A 13,986-nucleotide genomic window follows, 5' to 3' on the forward strand; every position below is an offset into this window, starting at 1 on the left:
CAGTGTTGTAATGTAGGAGGAGCGGCAGACAGCAAGCTCCCACACACAGCATTGTGATAATGACCCAGATCGTCTGTTTCTCAGTGATGCTGGTTGAAGGATAAATATTGGCCCCAGGATAGTGGCCGTGGTATCACCCGAGAGGGCAGACGGGGCCTCGGTTTAACGTCTCATCCGAAAGACCGCCCCTCCGACAGTGCGGCACTCCCTCAGTACCGCCCCTCCGACAGTGCGGCACTCCCTCAGTACCGACCCTCCGTCAGTGCGGCGCTCCCCCAGTACTGCTCCTCCGACAGTGCGGCACTCCCTCAGTACTGCCCCTCCGACAGTGCGGCACTCCCTCAGTACGGCCCCTCCGTCAGTGCGGCACTCCCTCAGTACGGCCCCTCCGACAGTGCGGCGCTCCCTCAGTACCGCCCCTCCGACAGTGCGGCGCTCCCTCAGTACCGCCCCTCCGACAGTGCGGGGCTCCCTCAGTACCGCCCCTCCGACAGTGTGGGGCTCCCTCAGTACCGCCCCTCCGACAGTGCGGCGCTCCCTCAGTACCGCCCCTCCGACAGTGTGGGGCTCCCTCAGTACTGCCCCTCCGACAGTGCGGGGCTCCCTCAGTACCGCCCCTCCGACAGTGCGGGGCTCCCTCAGTACCGCCCCTCCGACAGTGCGGCGCTCCCTCAGTACTGCCCCTCCGACAGCGCGGCGCTCCCTCAGTACCGCCCCTCCGACAGTGTGGGGCTCCCTCAGTACCGCCCCTCCGACAGTGCGGCGCTCCCTCAGTACCGCCCCTCCGACAGTGTGGGGCTCCCTCAGTACCGCCCCTCCGACAGTGTGGGGCTCCCTCAGTACCGCCCCTCCGACAGTGCGGGGCTCCCTCAGTACCGCCCCTCCGTCAGTGCGGCGCTCCCTCAGTACCGCCCCTCCGACAGTGCGGCGCTCCCTCAGTACCGCCCCTCCGACAGTGTGGGGCTCCCTCAGTACCGCCCCTCCGACAGTGTGGGGCTCCCTCAGTACCGCCCCTCCGACAGTGTGGGGCTCCCTCAGTACCGCCCCTCCGACAGTGTGGGGCTCCCTCAGTACCGCCCCTCCGACAGTGCGGCGCTCCCTCAGTACGGCCCCTCCCTCAGTACGGCCCCTCCGACAGTGCGGCGCTCCCTCAGTACGGCCCCTCCGACAGTGCGGCGCTCCCTCAGTACGGCCCCTCAGACAGTGCGGCGCTCCCTCAGTACGGCCCCTCCGACAGTGCGGCGCTCCCTCAGTACGGCCCCTCCGGAGTGTCGGCCTGGATTACGTCTTGTTGTATTGCACTGTGCTCGCTGTCTGAGTGGGTGATCACAGGTGACGGCCAGAATAAAGGCCAAGCGCTTCCCCACAGATGGTGGGGGTGTTTGAGGGGGGAGAGAGAAACTGAGGCAACAGTCGTGTGGTGCCTTCCCTGCTCCTGGTTGTAGATTAACCCAGGACCTGGGGGGTGGGGGGGGGGTGACCTGTGTGTGAAGAGACAGGTTCACTGACTGAGGGTGTCGGCTGCAGCTGGGATATGATTTTAAACCTGCAAACCTCGTTTTACTTCACAGGTACACAGACATGGAAAGTGAAGATTATCATTTTTACCAAGGGCTGGTGTACTTGCTGGAAAATGATGTGTCGACACTGGGCTACGAGCTCACCTTCAGTACTGAGGTACGCCTGCCCGAACACCACCAACCCCAGCCTCAGCCACCTCTCCTAAAGTGCGGGAATCCGGCCCATCCAACCTGTTCCGCCGTTTCTCTCTCTCTCTCTCTCTCTCTCTCTCTCTCTCTCTCTCTCTCTCTCCAAGTCACCCAGTCTAATCCCACTCTCCCCCTCACTCCCCCCTTTAATATCCCACCCAGTCTAATCTCACTCCCCCCTTTAATATCCCACCCAGTCTAATCCCACTCTCCCCCTCACTCCCCGCACCCTTTAATATTCCACCCAGTCTAATCCCACTCTCCCCCTCACTCCCCCCTTTAATATCCCACCCAGTCTAATCCCACTCTCCCCCTCACTCCCCGCACCCTTTAATATCCCACCCAGTCTAATCCCACTCTTCCCCTCACTCCCCCCTTTAATATTCCACCCAGTCTAATCCCACTCTCCCCCTCACTCCCCACACCCTTTAATATCCCTCCCACTCTCCCCCTCACTCCCCACACCCTTTAATATCCCACCCAGTCTAATCCCACTCTCCCCCTCACTCCCCGCACCCTTTACTATCCCACCCAGTGTAGTATTGCAGAGATGGATGGTGGTACAGATTGTACAGTCATTGAGTAGTGGAACAGGCTCGAGGTTTGTACGGGGTTGGTCAATGTGTGGGGAGGGGGGGCTGGGGCCAGGGTGATCGCGCTGAAGCCAATTCGCCTGGTTCTAATAGTTTTCTCTACAATCATTTACGGTTGGCTTCGCCTTCAGGTCAACCACGGGTTTTTTGGGGGGTCCTTATTCCTCTTTGATCGTGGCTTTCGGAGAAAGGGAGAACATAAGAATTAAGAGCAGGAGTTGGCCATTCGGCCCCTCTAGCCTGCTCCGCTATTTAATAAGATCGTGGCTAATCATCAACCTCAACTCCACTTACCTGCCTGATCCCCATATTCCTTAATTCCCTTAATATCTCAAAATCTACTGATCTCGGCCTCGAATATACTCTATGACTGAGCCTCCACAGCCCTCAGATTCACCCCCCTCCGAGTGAAGAAATTCCTCCTCATCTTAGTCCTAAATGGCCGACCCCTTAACCTGAGACTGTGTGACCCCTGGTTCTAGACTCCCCAGCCCCGGGGGGAAACACCCTCCCTGTATCTACCCTGTCAATCCCCCTCAGAATCTTGTGTTTCAATGAGGTCACCTCTCATTCTTCTAAACTCCAGAGAATATCGGCCCAGTCTGCTCAATCTCTCCTCCTAGGACAATGCCCCCATCCCAGGAATCAGTCTGGTGAACCTTCGCTGCACTCCCTCTGTGGCAAGTGTATCCTTCCTTAGGTAAGGAGACCAAAACTACTCACAATACTCCAGGTGTGGTCTCACCAGGGCCCGATATAATCGCAGTAAGACGTCTTTGCTCTTATACTCAAATCCTCCTGTAATAAAGGCCAACATACCATTTGCTTTCCTAATTACCTGCTGTAACTGCAGGTTAACTTTCAGTGATTGGTGTACAAGGACCCCCAGGTCCCTCTGTACACCGACACTTCCCAATCTCACCGTTTATAAAAAAAAAAAATACTCTTCTTTTCTATTGCTCCTACCAAAGTGGATAATGTCACAGTTCTCCACACTATATTCCATTTGCCATGTTCTTGCCCATTCACTTACCCTGTCTATATCCCCTTGAAGCCCCTTTGCATCCTGCTCACAGCTTACATTCCCACCGAGCTTCGTATCATCAGCAGGCTTGGGTAGATTGCACTCAGGAATTCTCAAAGGCAGTTTCCAACCGCAATGGCCTTCCGTTGCAGGTGCAAGAGTTCGGGGTGTGCGAGGTGCGGGAGCTGAAACCAAACGGAACGCACATCGTGGTCACCGAAGAAAACAAGAAGGAATACGTCCACCTGGTTTGTCAAATGAAGATGACCGGTAAGTGAGCGAGAGTTTGCGCTTGTGCCCGGGGGAAGGGAAGGGCCCGGGGGTGGGGGGGAGCTCTTCAATAAATGCTGCGGGTCCATGGGGAGCGCGAGAGATTTTACCGGTTTTTCTTGTGTTTTGGGGCAGGTGCAATCCGGAAACAGCTGGCCGCCTTCCTGGAGGGGTTTTATGAGATCATCCCGAAGAGGTTGATCTCGATTTTTACAGAGCAGGAGTTGGAGCTGCTCATTTCTGGTTTACCGACCATTGACATCGATGACTTGAAAGCTAACACTGAATACCACAAGTACCAGGTTAACTCCATACAGGTGAGGCACCGAGGAGCAGGCTTCGCCTATCCCAAAGGTAGAAGGCCAGGTGGATAAGGTGGTTGAAAAGACAGACGGAATACTTGCCTTGATTAGCCGAGGCGTAGACTACAAGAGCAGGGAGGTTATGCTTGAACTGTATAAAACACCAGTTAGGCCGCAGCTGGAGTACTGCGTGCAGTTCTGGTCACTGCATTACAGGAAAGATGTGATTGCACTGGAGAGGGTACAGAGGAGATTTACCAGGATGTTGCACTGGAGAGGGTACAGAGGAGATTTACCAGGATGTTGCACTGGAGAGGGTACAGAGGAGATTTACCAGGATGTTGCACTAGAGAGGGTACAGAGGAGATTTACCAGGATGTTGCACTGGAGAGGGTACAGAGGAGATTTACCAGGATGTTGCACTAGAAGAGGGTACAGAGGAGATTTACCAGGATGTTGCACTAGAGAGGGTGCAGAGGAGATTTACCAGGATGTTGCCGGGACTGGAGAATTTTAGCGATGAGGAAAGATTGGAGAGGCTGGGTCTGTTTTCTTTGGAACAAAGGAGGCTGAGGGGAGATTTAATTGACGTGGAAGGGGCTGAGCTCGAGTGGATAGGACGGACCTATTTCCCTTAGCAGAGGGGTCAATAACCAGAGGGCAGAGATTTAAAGTAGCTGGATTAGAGGGGAGTTGGGAAATGTCTTCACCCAGAGGGTGGTGGGGGTCTGGGGGGGAACTCGCTGCCTGAAAGGGGGGTAGAGGCAGAAACCCTCACCACATTTGGATGTGCGCTCGAAGTGCCGTAACCTACAGGGCTACGGACCCAGAGCGGAAAAGTGGGATTAGGCCGGGATGGCTCTTGGTCGGCCGACACAACGCGGACACGATGGGCCGGAATGGCCTCCTTCCGTGCTGTAAATTTCTATAATTTTATGATTATCGTGTTCAGTCTTTAGACCGTGGCTGTCATCCACTTTGTGAGGTGCAACGATGAGGATGTGAAATCATCAAACTGTCCCATTTATTAAGTCGCCTCCAGTTGTTCCTCCACATGTGGGTTATGCCAGGAGAGAGGAGTGAAGATTAACAACAATGGGAGCAGGGAGGAGGGCTTATGGTTCTAAAGAATAAAAGTGGCTTTTTCATTCAGAGCAGAGGGGGAAGAACTGAACTTAAAAAAAAATTCTGTTCAGTTTTGCGAGATTGTTCCCACCGCTTGGTGAATCAGTAAGCCGGTTGGGCCTCTACTCATTGGAATTCAAAAGAATGAGCAGTGATCTTATCGAAACATATAAGATTATGAGGTGGATGCAGAGAGGATGTTCCCACTGATGGGGGAGACTAGAACTAGGGGGCATGGTCTTAGAATAAGGGGCCGCCCATTTAAAACTGAGATGAGGAGGAATTTCTTCTCAGAGGGTTGTAAATCTGTGGAATTCGCTGCCTCAGAGAGCTGTGGAAGCCGGGACATTGAATATATTTAAGACAGAGATAGTTTCTTAAGGGGATAAGGGGGCGGGCAGGGAAGTGGAGCTGAGTCCATGATCGGATCAGCCATGGTCGTATTAAATGGCGGAGCAGGCTCGAGGGGCCGAATGGCCGACTCCTGCTCCTATTTCTTATGTAAGGAGGGATGCACAGGCTGAGGATTGTCTCTCGAAGGATGAAGGGATGTTGGAAGAGATGTTTTCACACACGCAGGCGGTTGTTGGATTCGGGATTATTTCACAAGGAGCTGAGGCAGCGACTGTTCACACCATGTGAACGGGGGTCTGGGTGTGGTTTTGTATCGGGGAAAGTATATTCAGGCTACGGGAAAGGGCTGGGAAGTGGGATGAGCGTAGGCAGATCCAGTTGAAGAGCAGGTATTTTGTGTCCTCGGGGGCCCCTCGCTGTTCTGTGATCCGAGCTGGTCCAATGGGGAGATGTCACCTGTAGGCTGCCATGTCCATCAGAGGCAGGGATTCTCACTGGGCAGCCTGTGGTGCCGTCTGCAGGTCACCCTCTGGTGTAAGATTTGGATCACGGGTCACACACCACTTATCCGAAGGGTCTTAGGAACACAAGAATTAGGAGCAGGAGTCGGCCCCTCGAGCCCGCTCCGCCATTCAATAAGATCACGGCTGATCTTCCACCTCAACCCCACTTTCCTGCACTATCTCTTGATATACAAAAATCTACCGATCTCGGCCTTGAATACACTCAACGACTGAGCCTCCACTGCCCTCGGGCCGAGAATTCCAAAGATTCACCCCCCTCCGAGTGAAGAAATTCCTCCTCATCTCAGTCCTAAATGGCCGACCCCTTATCCTGAGACTGTGTGACCCCTGGTTCTAGACTCCCCAGCCCCGGGGGGAAACACCCTCCCTGTATCTACCCGGTCAATCCCCCTCAGAATCTTGTGTTTCAATGAGATCACCTCTCATTCTTCTAAACTCCAGAGAATATCGGCCCAGTCTGCTCAATCTCTCCTCGTTGGACAATGCCCCCATCCCAGGAATCAGTCTGGTGAACCTTCGCTGCACTCCCTCTGTGGCAAGTGTATCCTTCCTTGGGTAAGAAGACCAAAACTACTCAATACTCCAGGTGTGGTCTCACCAGGGCCCGATATAATCGCAGTAAGACATCTTTACTTTTTATAAGGAGTTGTAAGGCGTTTTATTAAGGAGCGGTCGTTCTAAGCATAATCAGACACAACGGGCGATTAAGATAGATATAGTCAACGTGCAACCCATGAACGATTCCACGGCCCCTGGGTGGAACGGACTGACGTTTGGGGCAGAACGAGGGTCTCTGATCACCGGTCTCTCCTGTTTGGTCGTTTCCCGAGCTGGTTGAGGTGTTCGGCCAAAGCCGGCCTGAGATCCACCTCCGCGGGAACTCGCTCCTCAGTCCTCCTGTTTCTCTCTCTCTCTCGGTTGCCCGTTTATTTCGGTGGGCCAGTGCCTTTGCGTCACTCACTTTTACCCATTCAATCTCGGGGGAGTGAGGACCTCTGACAGCCCCCTCCCGTCATCATGAGGCCACGTTCTACCTTCTCTCTCTCCTAAATGTGTTGCCCTTTCATAGCTGTTTATCCTGCAGCTTTTTACTATTTTGGCAAAACTATAAATCAAGTGCCCCCCCTTAAGAGGGGTCACTTGAATCGACAAATTCACAAATGAAACTTTGGACAGTAAACAAATCAAATTAAAATTGTGTTCCCGGGGGTGATGATGCACTCCAGTCCCTCCGGCGCCCACCTCTCGCGGAAGGCCGCGAGCGTACCGGTGGACACCGCGTGCTCCATCTCCAGGGACACCCTGGCTCGGATGTAACCGCGGAAGAGAGGCCGGCAGTCGGGGCTGAACGACCCCCTCGACCGCCCGCTGCCCGGACCGGCTGATGGCCCCCTTGGCCGTGCCCAGGAGCAGGCCCTACGAGGAGGCCCTCGGACCTGCCCGCTCCCCTCCGCACAGGGTGCCCACAGATCAGGGGCGTGGGACTGAAGTGCAGACAGAATTAGAGGAGCCCCTTCGAATAACGGAAGAGGGGGCTGCAACCTCCCACACTGAACGTACACGTGGAACACGGACTCCCCCAGACCGCAGAAACTGCCGGCGGCCCGGGAGCTCGTGAACCGACTTAAAAACCGCTCATCAGTTTAGTCGTTCCTCTGCTTGAATACCTGTTGTGTGTCCTGACCTCGTAACGACCGTACTTCTGTGTTGTTCTTACCATGTGGCTGGAATTATTCCCATCTGCTGAGCAGGCATACCTACTTTTATAAAATCATTACTTCTTTTATAATTTGCAATTTCTTGCACAGGGGAGACAAGAAATGGGCCAACTCTGCCGTCGTATCTTCCCGTTTTAATCGTGTTTCACTGGCACTCTGCCGTCGTATTTTCCCGTTTTAATCGTGTTTCACTGGCACTCTGCCGTCGTATCTTCCTGTTTTAATCGCGGTGTTTCCCTCCCCCACAGATCCAGTGGTTCTGGCGAGCACTGCGATCCTTCGACCAGGCTGACCGTGCCAAGTTCTTGCAGTTTGTTACCGGCACCTCGAAGGTTCCCCTGCAGGGCTTTGCGGCCCTGGAAGGAATGAACGGCATCCAGAAGTTCCAGATTCACCGGGACGATCGCTCGACCGACAGGTTGCCCTCGGCTCACACTTGGTGAGGATTGGCGGCGGCAGTTAATTGCTTAGCGTTTAGAACCGACGAGAGTTGATTGCGACTGGGAGTGTCTGACTGGGCGACTGGGCAAAGGGCGCAGGCGATAGTCTAACTAACTTCCCTCTCCTGTAACCCAGGGTGCTGCAGCCAGTTCTAGTAAGAACTGAATTGGAACTGTTCAATTTATTCAGCTATGACCAGGAATGAACGCAGTTTAGTATGTATTATAAGTGTGGTGTTGTCGCCCAGCAATTCCGCTCCCTTTGTCCTGCCTTTATAGTGTCAGCTGTGTCTCAGTGGGCAGCACACTCTCCTCTGAGTCAGAAGGTTTGTGGTTCAAGACCCACTCCAGAGATTTGAGCACCAATCTCCCAGTGCAGTGCTGAGGGAGTGCCGCACTGTCGGAGGGGCGGTACTGAGGGAGTGCCGCACTGTCGGAGGGGCGGTACTGAGGGAGCGCCGCACTGTCGGAGGGGCAGTACTGAGGGAGCGCCGCACTGCGCTGTCGGAGGGGCGGTACTGAGGGAGTGCCGCACTGTCGGAGGGGCGGTACTGAGGGAGTGCCGCACTGTCGGAGGGGCGGTACTGAGGGAGTGCCGCACTGTCGGAGGGGCAGTACTGAGGGAGCGCCGCACTGTCGGAGGGGCGGTACTGAGGGAGCGCCGCACTGTCGGAGGGGCGGTACTGAGGGAGCGCCGCACTGTCGGAGGGGCGGTACTGAGGGAGCGCCGCACTGTCGGAGGGGCGGTACTGAGGGAGCGCCGCACTGTCGGAGGGGCGGTGCTCAGGGAGCGCCGCACTGTCGGAGGGGCGGTACTGAGGGAGTGCCGCACTGTCGGAGGGGCGGTGCTGAGGGAGCGCCGCTCTGTCGGAGGGGAGGTACTGAGGGAGCGCCGCACTGTCGGAGGGGCAGTACTGAGGGAGTGCCGGAGGGGCGGTACTGAGGGAGTGCCGCACTGTCGGAGGGGTGATGCTGAGGGAGCGCCGTGCTGTCGGAGGGGCGGTACTGAGGGTGCGCTGTCGGAGGGGCGGTACTGAGGGTGCGCTGTCGGAGGGGCGGTACTGAGGGAGTGTCGGAGGGGCGGTACTGAGGGAGTGTCGGAGGGGCGGTACTGAGGGAGTGTCGGAGGGGCAGTACTGAGGACGTGCTGCATTTGGGACAGGACATACCCTGAGGTGGTGATGGAAGGGCCTGGGGCAATGGGTGTATGACTGTAACCGCAAGACTCTGAACTGCCTTCCTCGGTCTTGTTCAAAATATATCTTCCCGTCTGAAAATGATTTTATTTTGACCCCCCCCTCAGCTTTAACCAACTGGACCTCCCAGCCTACGAGAGCTATGAGAAACTGCGCCACATGTTGCTGCTCGCAATACAGGAGTGTTCGGAAGGATTCGGCCTGGCCTGAAGCTGTACAGAGGACGAAAATTTAAGAGAGAAAAAAAAAAGAGGCCGTACACAAGGGGAGGATTTTTTTTTAAAACGAGACTGTCAAAAAAAAAAAAAAATGTGCATAACTTACTCTCCTCGGGACTGTCCTAGTAGACTTGCTTTAAAAAAAAAAACACGTTGCAGCACAGCCCGGTGCTGAGTGGATTTCTGGAGTGAGAACGTCACACGAGAGAAAAAAAAAGAAATATTGACTTTGGAAACTATTTTTTTTTTTCCATTTTCCCCAATCTCCTCCTTCTGTTAGGTTGCATTATTGTGTGTGTGTGTGTGTGTGTGTGCGCGAGAGAGTGTGTGGGCGTGTTTGGGTTGTCTTGACTTGCACATTGTGGAGGGGGAGGAAATTCGAACAAGCCTTCGCTCCGGTGTCGCTAACTCGGTAAGAGAGACCACTTTTGTTTCGAAGTCGCTTTTTACTCTGCTATATAACTTTTTTTTTTTTCCCCCCGTTCTTTTCGTTTGCTCTCGGCTGAATCCATGCAAATACTGAAGATGTAAATAAATATTGCAGAGAGGTTTTGATCCACAGGTGGCCCTGTTCAGCAGCTAAGACGTGACCTGCCGACAAGAGGTCCAGGGTTATTTTTAGTGAATCATGGCAAGGCATTGGCTTTTAAACTGGATCCCCATTTCAATCGGACAAATACGCACAGACACGCGAAACAAAAAAAAAAAATTACACGTGGTGCGGGAGGGGTTTGCCGGGGAGAGAGAGAGAGAGAGAGAGAGAGAGAGAACGAGGGGAACAAAAGGGTGAAGAGAAAAAGCTTCAAGAAAAAAAGCTTCACGTTGTAAAATATGTGCAAACAAAAAGTCAGTAGCCAAGTTCATGCTTTTTTCATATTTATTCATTTAGATTTTTTGGAAAATTCTGGAATAAATAAAAAGCTGGTTTGAGTCACTTAATTCTGCATTTGAATGTTTAAAAAGGAGAGAGAGAGAAAGAGAAAAAAAATGAGGAACTTCTCGTTCTGATGTCCGAATTTCAAATGTGACCTCTGTCCTTTTTTTTGCCTGTCTTGATTATCCAGTGGAACAGCTTCAGGAGTGTGCGGGAGAGCGGGAGGGGGTTCTGTTATGCCCATTCGTACTTTGGACAAAAGAAAAAAAAATATACAAAGATGATTCATTAAAGGTTTAGTTTGAAAAACATTTTTAGTCTGTCGTTCTGTGCTGTGGGATGCCGAGGTTGTGGCGGTGGGGGGAGAATGTGTAGGGTGTCTCATCGAATTGGGTTGTTCAACCTCCCATGTGACGGACGAGGGGCTGGGGCGGAAGTGAGATCATCAAAATGGCAGCTCCCCTGGGGTTGGGCCCTCATCAAAATGGCAGCTCCCCTGGGGTTTGGCCCTCATCAAAATGGCAGCTCCCCCGGGGGGTTGGGCCCTCATCAAAATGGCAGCTACCCCGGGGGGTTGGGCCCTCATCAAAATGGCAGCTCCCCCGGGACTGGGCCCTCATCAAAATGGCAGCTCCCCCGGGGCTGGGCCCTCATCAAAATGGCAGCTCCCCCGGGGCTGGGCCCTCATCCAAATGGCAGCTCCCCCGGGGCTGGGCCCTCATCCAAATGGACGCCGCAATGATGGCAAAACAGACCACGTTAAATTCTTCTCTTTGAATATCTCCCAGAGAGAGTTAACGTTTCAGGTCGATGGCCTTCCGCCAGAACTGGGGACAGTTCACCGATGTACCGAACAAGTACTGTGGCAGGGGGGACGTTCTGAGAGACGGAGGAAGGCGGGAGAGATTAAATGACAACGGTGAAAGGCAAAAGGAGATGGCAATGGGGCAAGTAGAGAAACAGCGATGGGTCGAGAGGACATTCCATTGAGAAATAAACACTTCACGGGGAAAGGGGCCCATAACTGAAAGAAGTTAAGGATAAGCGTCCGATTAAAAGAGGCTTATAACATTGCAAAGGACAGCAGCAAGCCTGAGGATTGGGTGGGAGAGCTTTAGAAACCAGCAACGGTTGTCCAAAAATTGCTGGGAGGGAGGAAAATAGCTTAAACTAGCAAGAAATACAAAAAAACAGATTTCGAGCTTCTGTATAAAGGCAGAGAGTTGCAAAAGTAAACGTTGGTCCCTTCGAGACTGACAGCAGAAATTATCAATGGGGGAATAAGGAACTGACAGACGTCAACAAAATATTTTGTATCTGTTGTTGCAGTAGAAGACACACAACAGTGGGGCAACCAAGGGATTGGCAAGAGCGAGGAACTGGAAGTAATATCAGCAGATAAAAATTAATGGGACTAAAAGCTGACCAATCCCTTGCCCCTCCCAGCCATGAACTCATTGAATGGCGGTGCAGGCTCGAAGGGCCGAATGGCCTACTCCTGCACCTATTTTCTATGGACCTGATGGCCTACATCCTTGGCTTCTAACAAGTGGGTGCATTGGTTGTGATCTTCCAAAATTCCCTTGACGCTGGAACAAACACAGCAGATTGGAAGGTAGCTAATGTTTAAACCCCCCCCCCCCAACAACATTCAAGAAAGGCGGGAGAGAGAAAATGCTGGAATCCATTGTTAAGGAAGTAGTAACGGGGCACTTAGAAAGTCAAAACATGATTAGGCAGAGTCAACATGAAGGGAAAATTGTGTAAGACAAATTTTTTTTTTTTGAGGATGTAACAGGGTAGATAAAGGGGAACCAGTGGATGTAGTATATTTAGATTTCCAAAAGGCATTCGATGATGTGCCACATGAAAGACTTAACACAAGATAAGTGCTCATGGGGTTGGTGGTAATATATTAGCATGGATTAGTTAACGGACAGAAAAGGGAGTAGGAATAAACGGGTCATTTTCACGGTGTAGCTCATGGGGTGCCACAGGAATCCGTGCTGGGACCCCAGCTATTTGCAATCGGAAGAGACTGAGAAATAAATCCAAGTTTACTGACTACACAAAACTGTGAGGAGGACACACAGACTGCAAAGGGATTTAAAAAATAGACTTAAGTGGGCAGTAAGGTGGCGGATAGAGTTTAATGTGGGGGAAAGTGAGGTTTATTGCCTTTTGATCGAAGAACAGAATACTTTTTAAATGGTGAGGGACAAGGAAATGGTGTTCAGAAAGTTAGCATGCAGGTACAGCAAGCAATTGGGAAGACAGGCTGGCCTTCAAAGGCGTTGGAGTACAAGAGTAGGGAAGTCTTGCTACAACTGTACAGGGCCCTGGTGAGACCACACCTGGAGTATTGTGCACAGTTCTGGTCTCCTTATCTAAGGAAGGATATACTTGCTATTGAAGGAGTGCAGCGAAGGTTCACCAGACTGATTCCTGGGATGGGGGGATTGTCCTATGAGGAGAGTTTAAGCAGACTGGGCCGATATTCACTGGACTTTAGAAGAATGAGAGGTGATCTCATTGAAATATTTCTGATTGAGGGGGTTTGACAGGGTAGATGCAGGGAGGATGTTACCCCCGGGCTGGAGAGTCTAGAACCAGGGGTCACAGTCTCAGGATAAGGGGTCGGCCATTTAGGACTGAAATGAGGAGGAATTTCTTCACTCAGAGGGTGGTGAATCTTTGGAATTCTTTGCCCCAGAGGGCTGTGGAGGTTCAGTCGTTGAGTGTATTCAAGGCTGAGATCGATCGATTTTTGGACTCTTGCGGAAAAGTGGAGTTGAGGTCGAAGATCAGCCGTGATCTCACTGAATGGCGGTGCAGGCTCGAGTCGCTAACTCTCAAGGTCGCTGCATTGACATCCCATTCCAGGTTAGAAGTGGGTCCCATGGAGATGGAGCCCCTCACTCCCTCCCTTACCCCTTCCCCCAAAGGTGCTTTGGGGACCGGACCACCGGCTTTGGGATATTCGACTGCATGAGGCATCGCGGCTGCTTCCCCCTCCCCGGCCCCTTCTCTCTGGGAGGGGGGAGGTCATCACCACACCAGGGGTGAACAGTAGGAGACCCACCTGATTTCTGCATCCTTCCACCCTCGTACCGGGGTGCTGAGGCCAATTGTGCAGGGCAAGTCTGATACGCCTCCCCCGGCTCTGTGGGGCAAGACCTCCCCTGCCCTGGGCTCGGAGCTGTGGTTCACGTGGCTTTGGGGGGCGCGGTACCGAGGGAAGGGGAAGAAACCTTTTCACACACAGGGCTATTGGGCCAGGAAAGGCTTCACCACAAAGGGAGTCCGGGGGGGGGGGGGGGGGGGAGTTACTGAGGGAGAGATCTGTCACACCATTGATAAAGGGAATTACATACGGTATTGAATGGAAGAACAAAAGGTTGCAGAGAAAGGGGGTTCAGTAGAATGGATGCGATGGGCTGAATGGTCTCCCATGCGTTAATTTCCACGGGGAGGGTTTATGACTCCTGTCCTGACGACTGCCCCGCCATGAACCCACGACCTGTGAACCTGCGACCCCAGCTCGTAGCCATTATGGGAATTAGGACGATCGTACGCGGCGCTCTTTGACAAGCTGAGCGGACGAGCTGTGGCTCAAGTGGGTCTCTCGCCTCTGAGGCA

The 13,986-nt window shown here is 53.1% G+C and overlaps 1 protein-coding gene across 1 annotated transcript in view; it reads left to right on the top strand.

Moving 5' to 3' along the window:
- The window catches only part of huwe1 (HECT, UBA and WWE domain containing E3 ubiquitin protein ligase 1), a 316,149-nt gene extending 305,491 nt beyond the window's left edge, over window positions 1-10,658 (top strand). The window contains exons 74-78 of the mRNA XM_070869027.1: window positions 1,572-1,677; window positions 3,479-3,596; window positions 3,732-3,913; window positions 7,868-8,058; window positions 9,363-10,658. Coding sequence (XP_070725128.1) covers window positions 1,572-1,677; window positions 3,479-3,596; window positions 3,732-3,913; window positions 7,868-8,058; window positions 9,363-9,465 — 700 coding nt within the window. The 3' untranslated portion in view covers window positions 9,466-10,658. The remainder of the gene's footprint in view (window positions 1-1,571; window positions 1,678-3,478; window positions 3,597-3,731; window positions 3,914-7,867; window positions 8,059-9,362) is intronic.
- The last annotated feature ends 3,328 nt before the right edge of the window (window positions 10,659-13,986 follow it).

Source organism: Pristiophorus japonicus, chromosome 32, assembly GCF_044704955.1.
Source record: "Pristiophorus japonicus isolate sPriJap1 chromosome 32, sPriJap1.hap1, whole genome shotgun sequence".
NCBI lineage: Eukaryota > Metazoa > Chordata > Chondrichthyes > Pristiophoridae > Pristiophorus > Pristiophorus japonicus.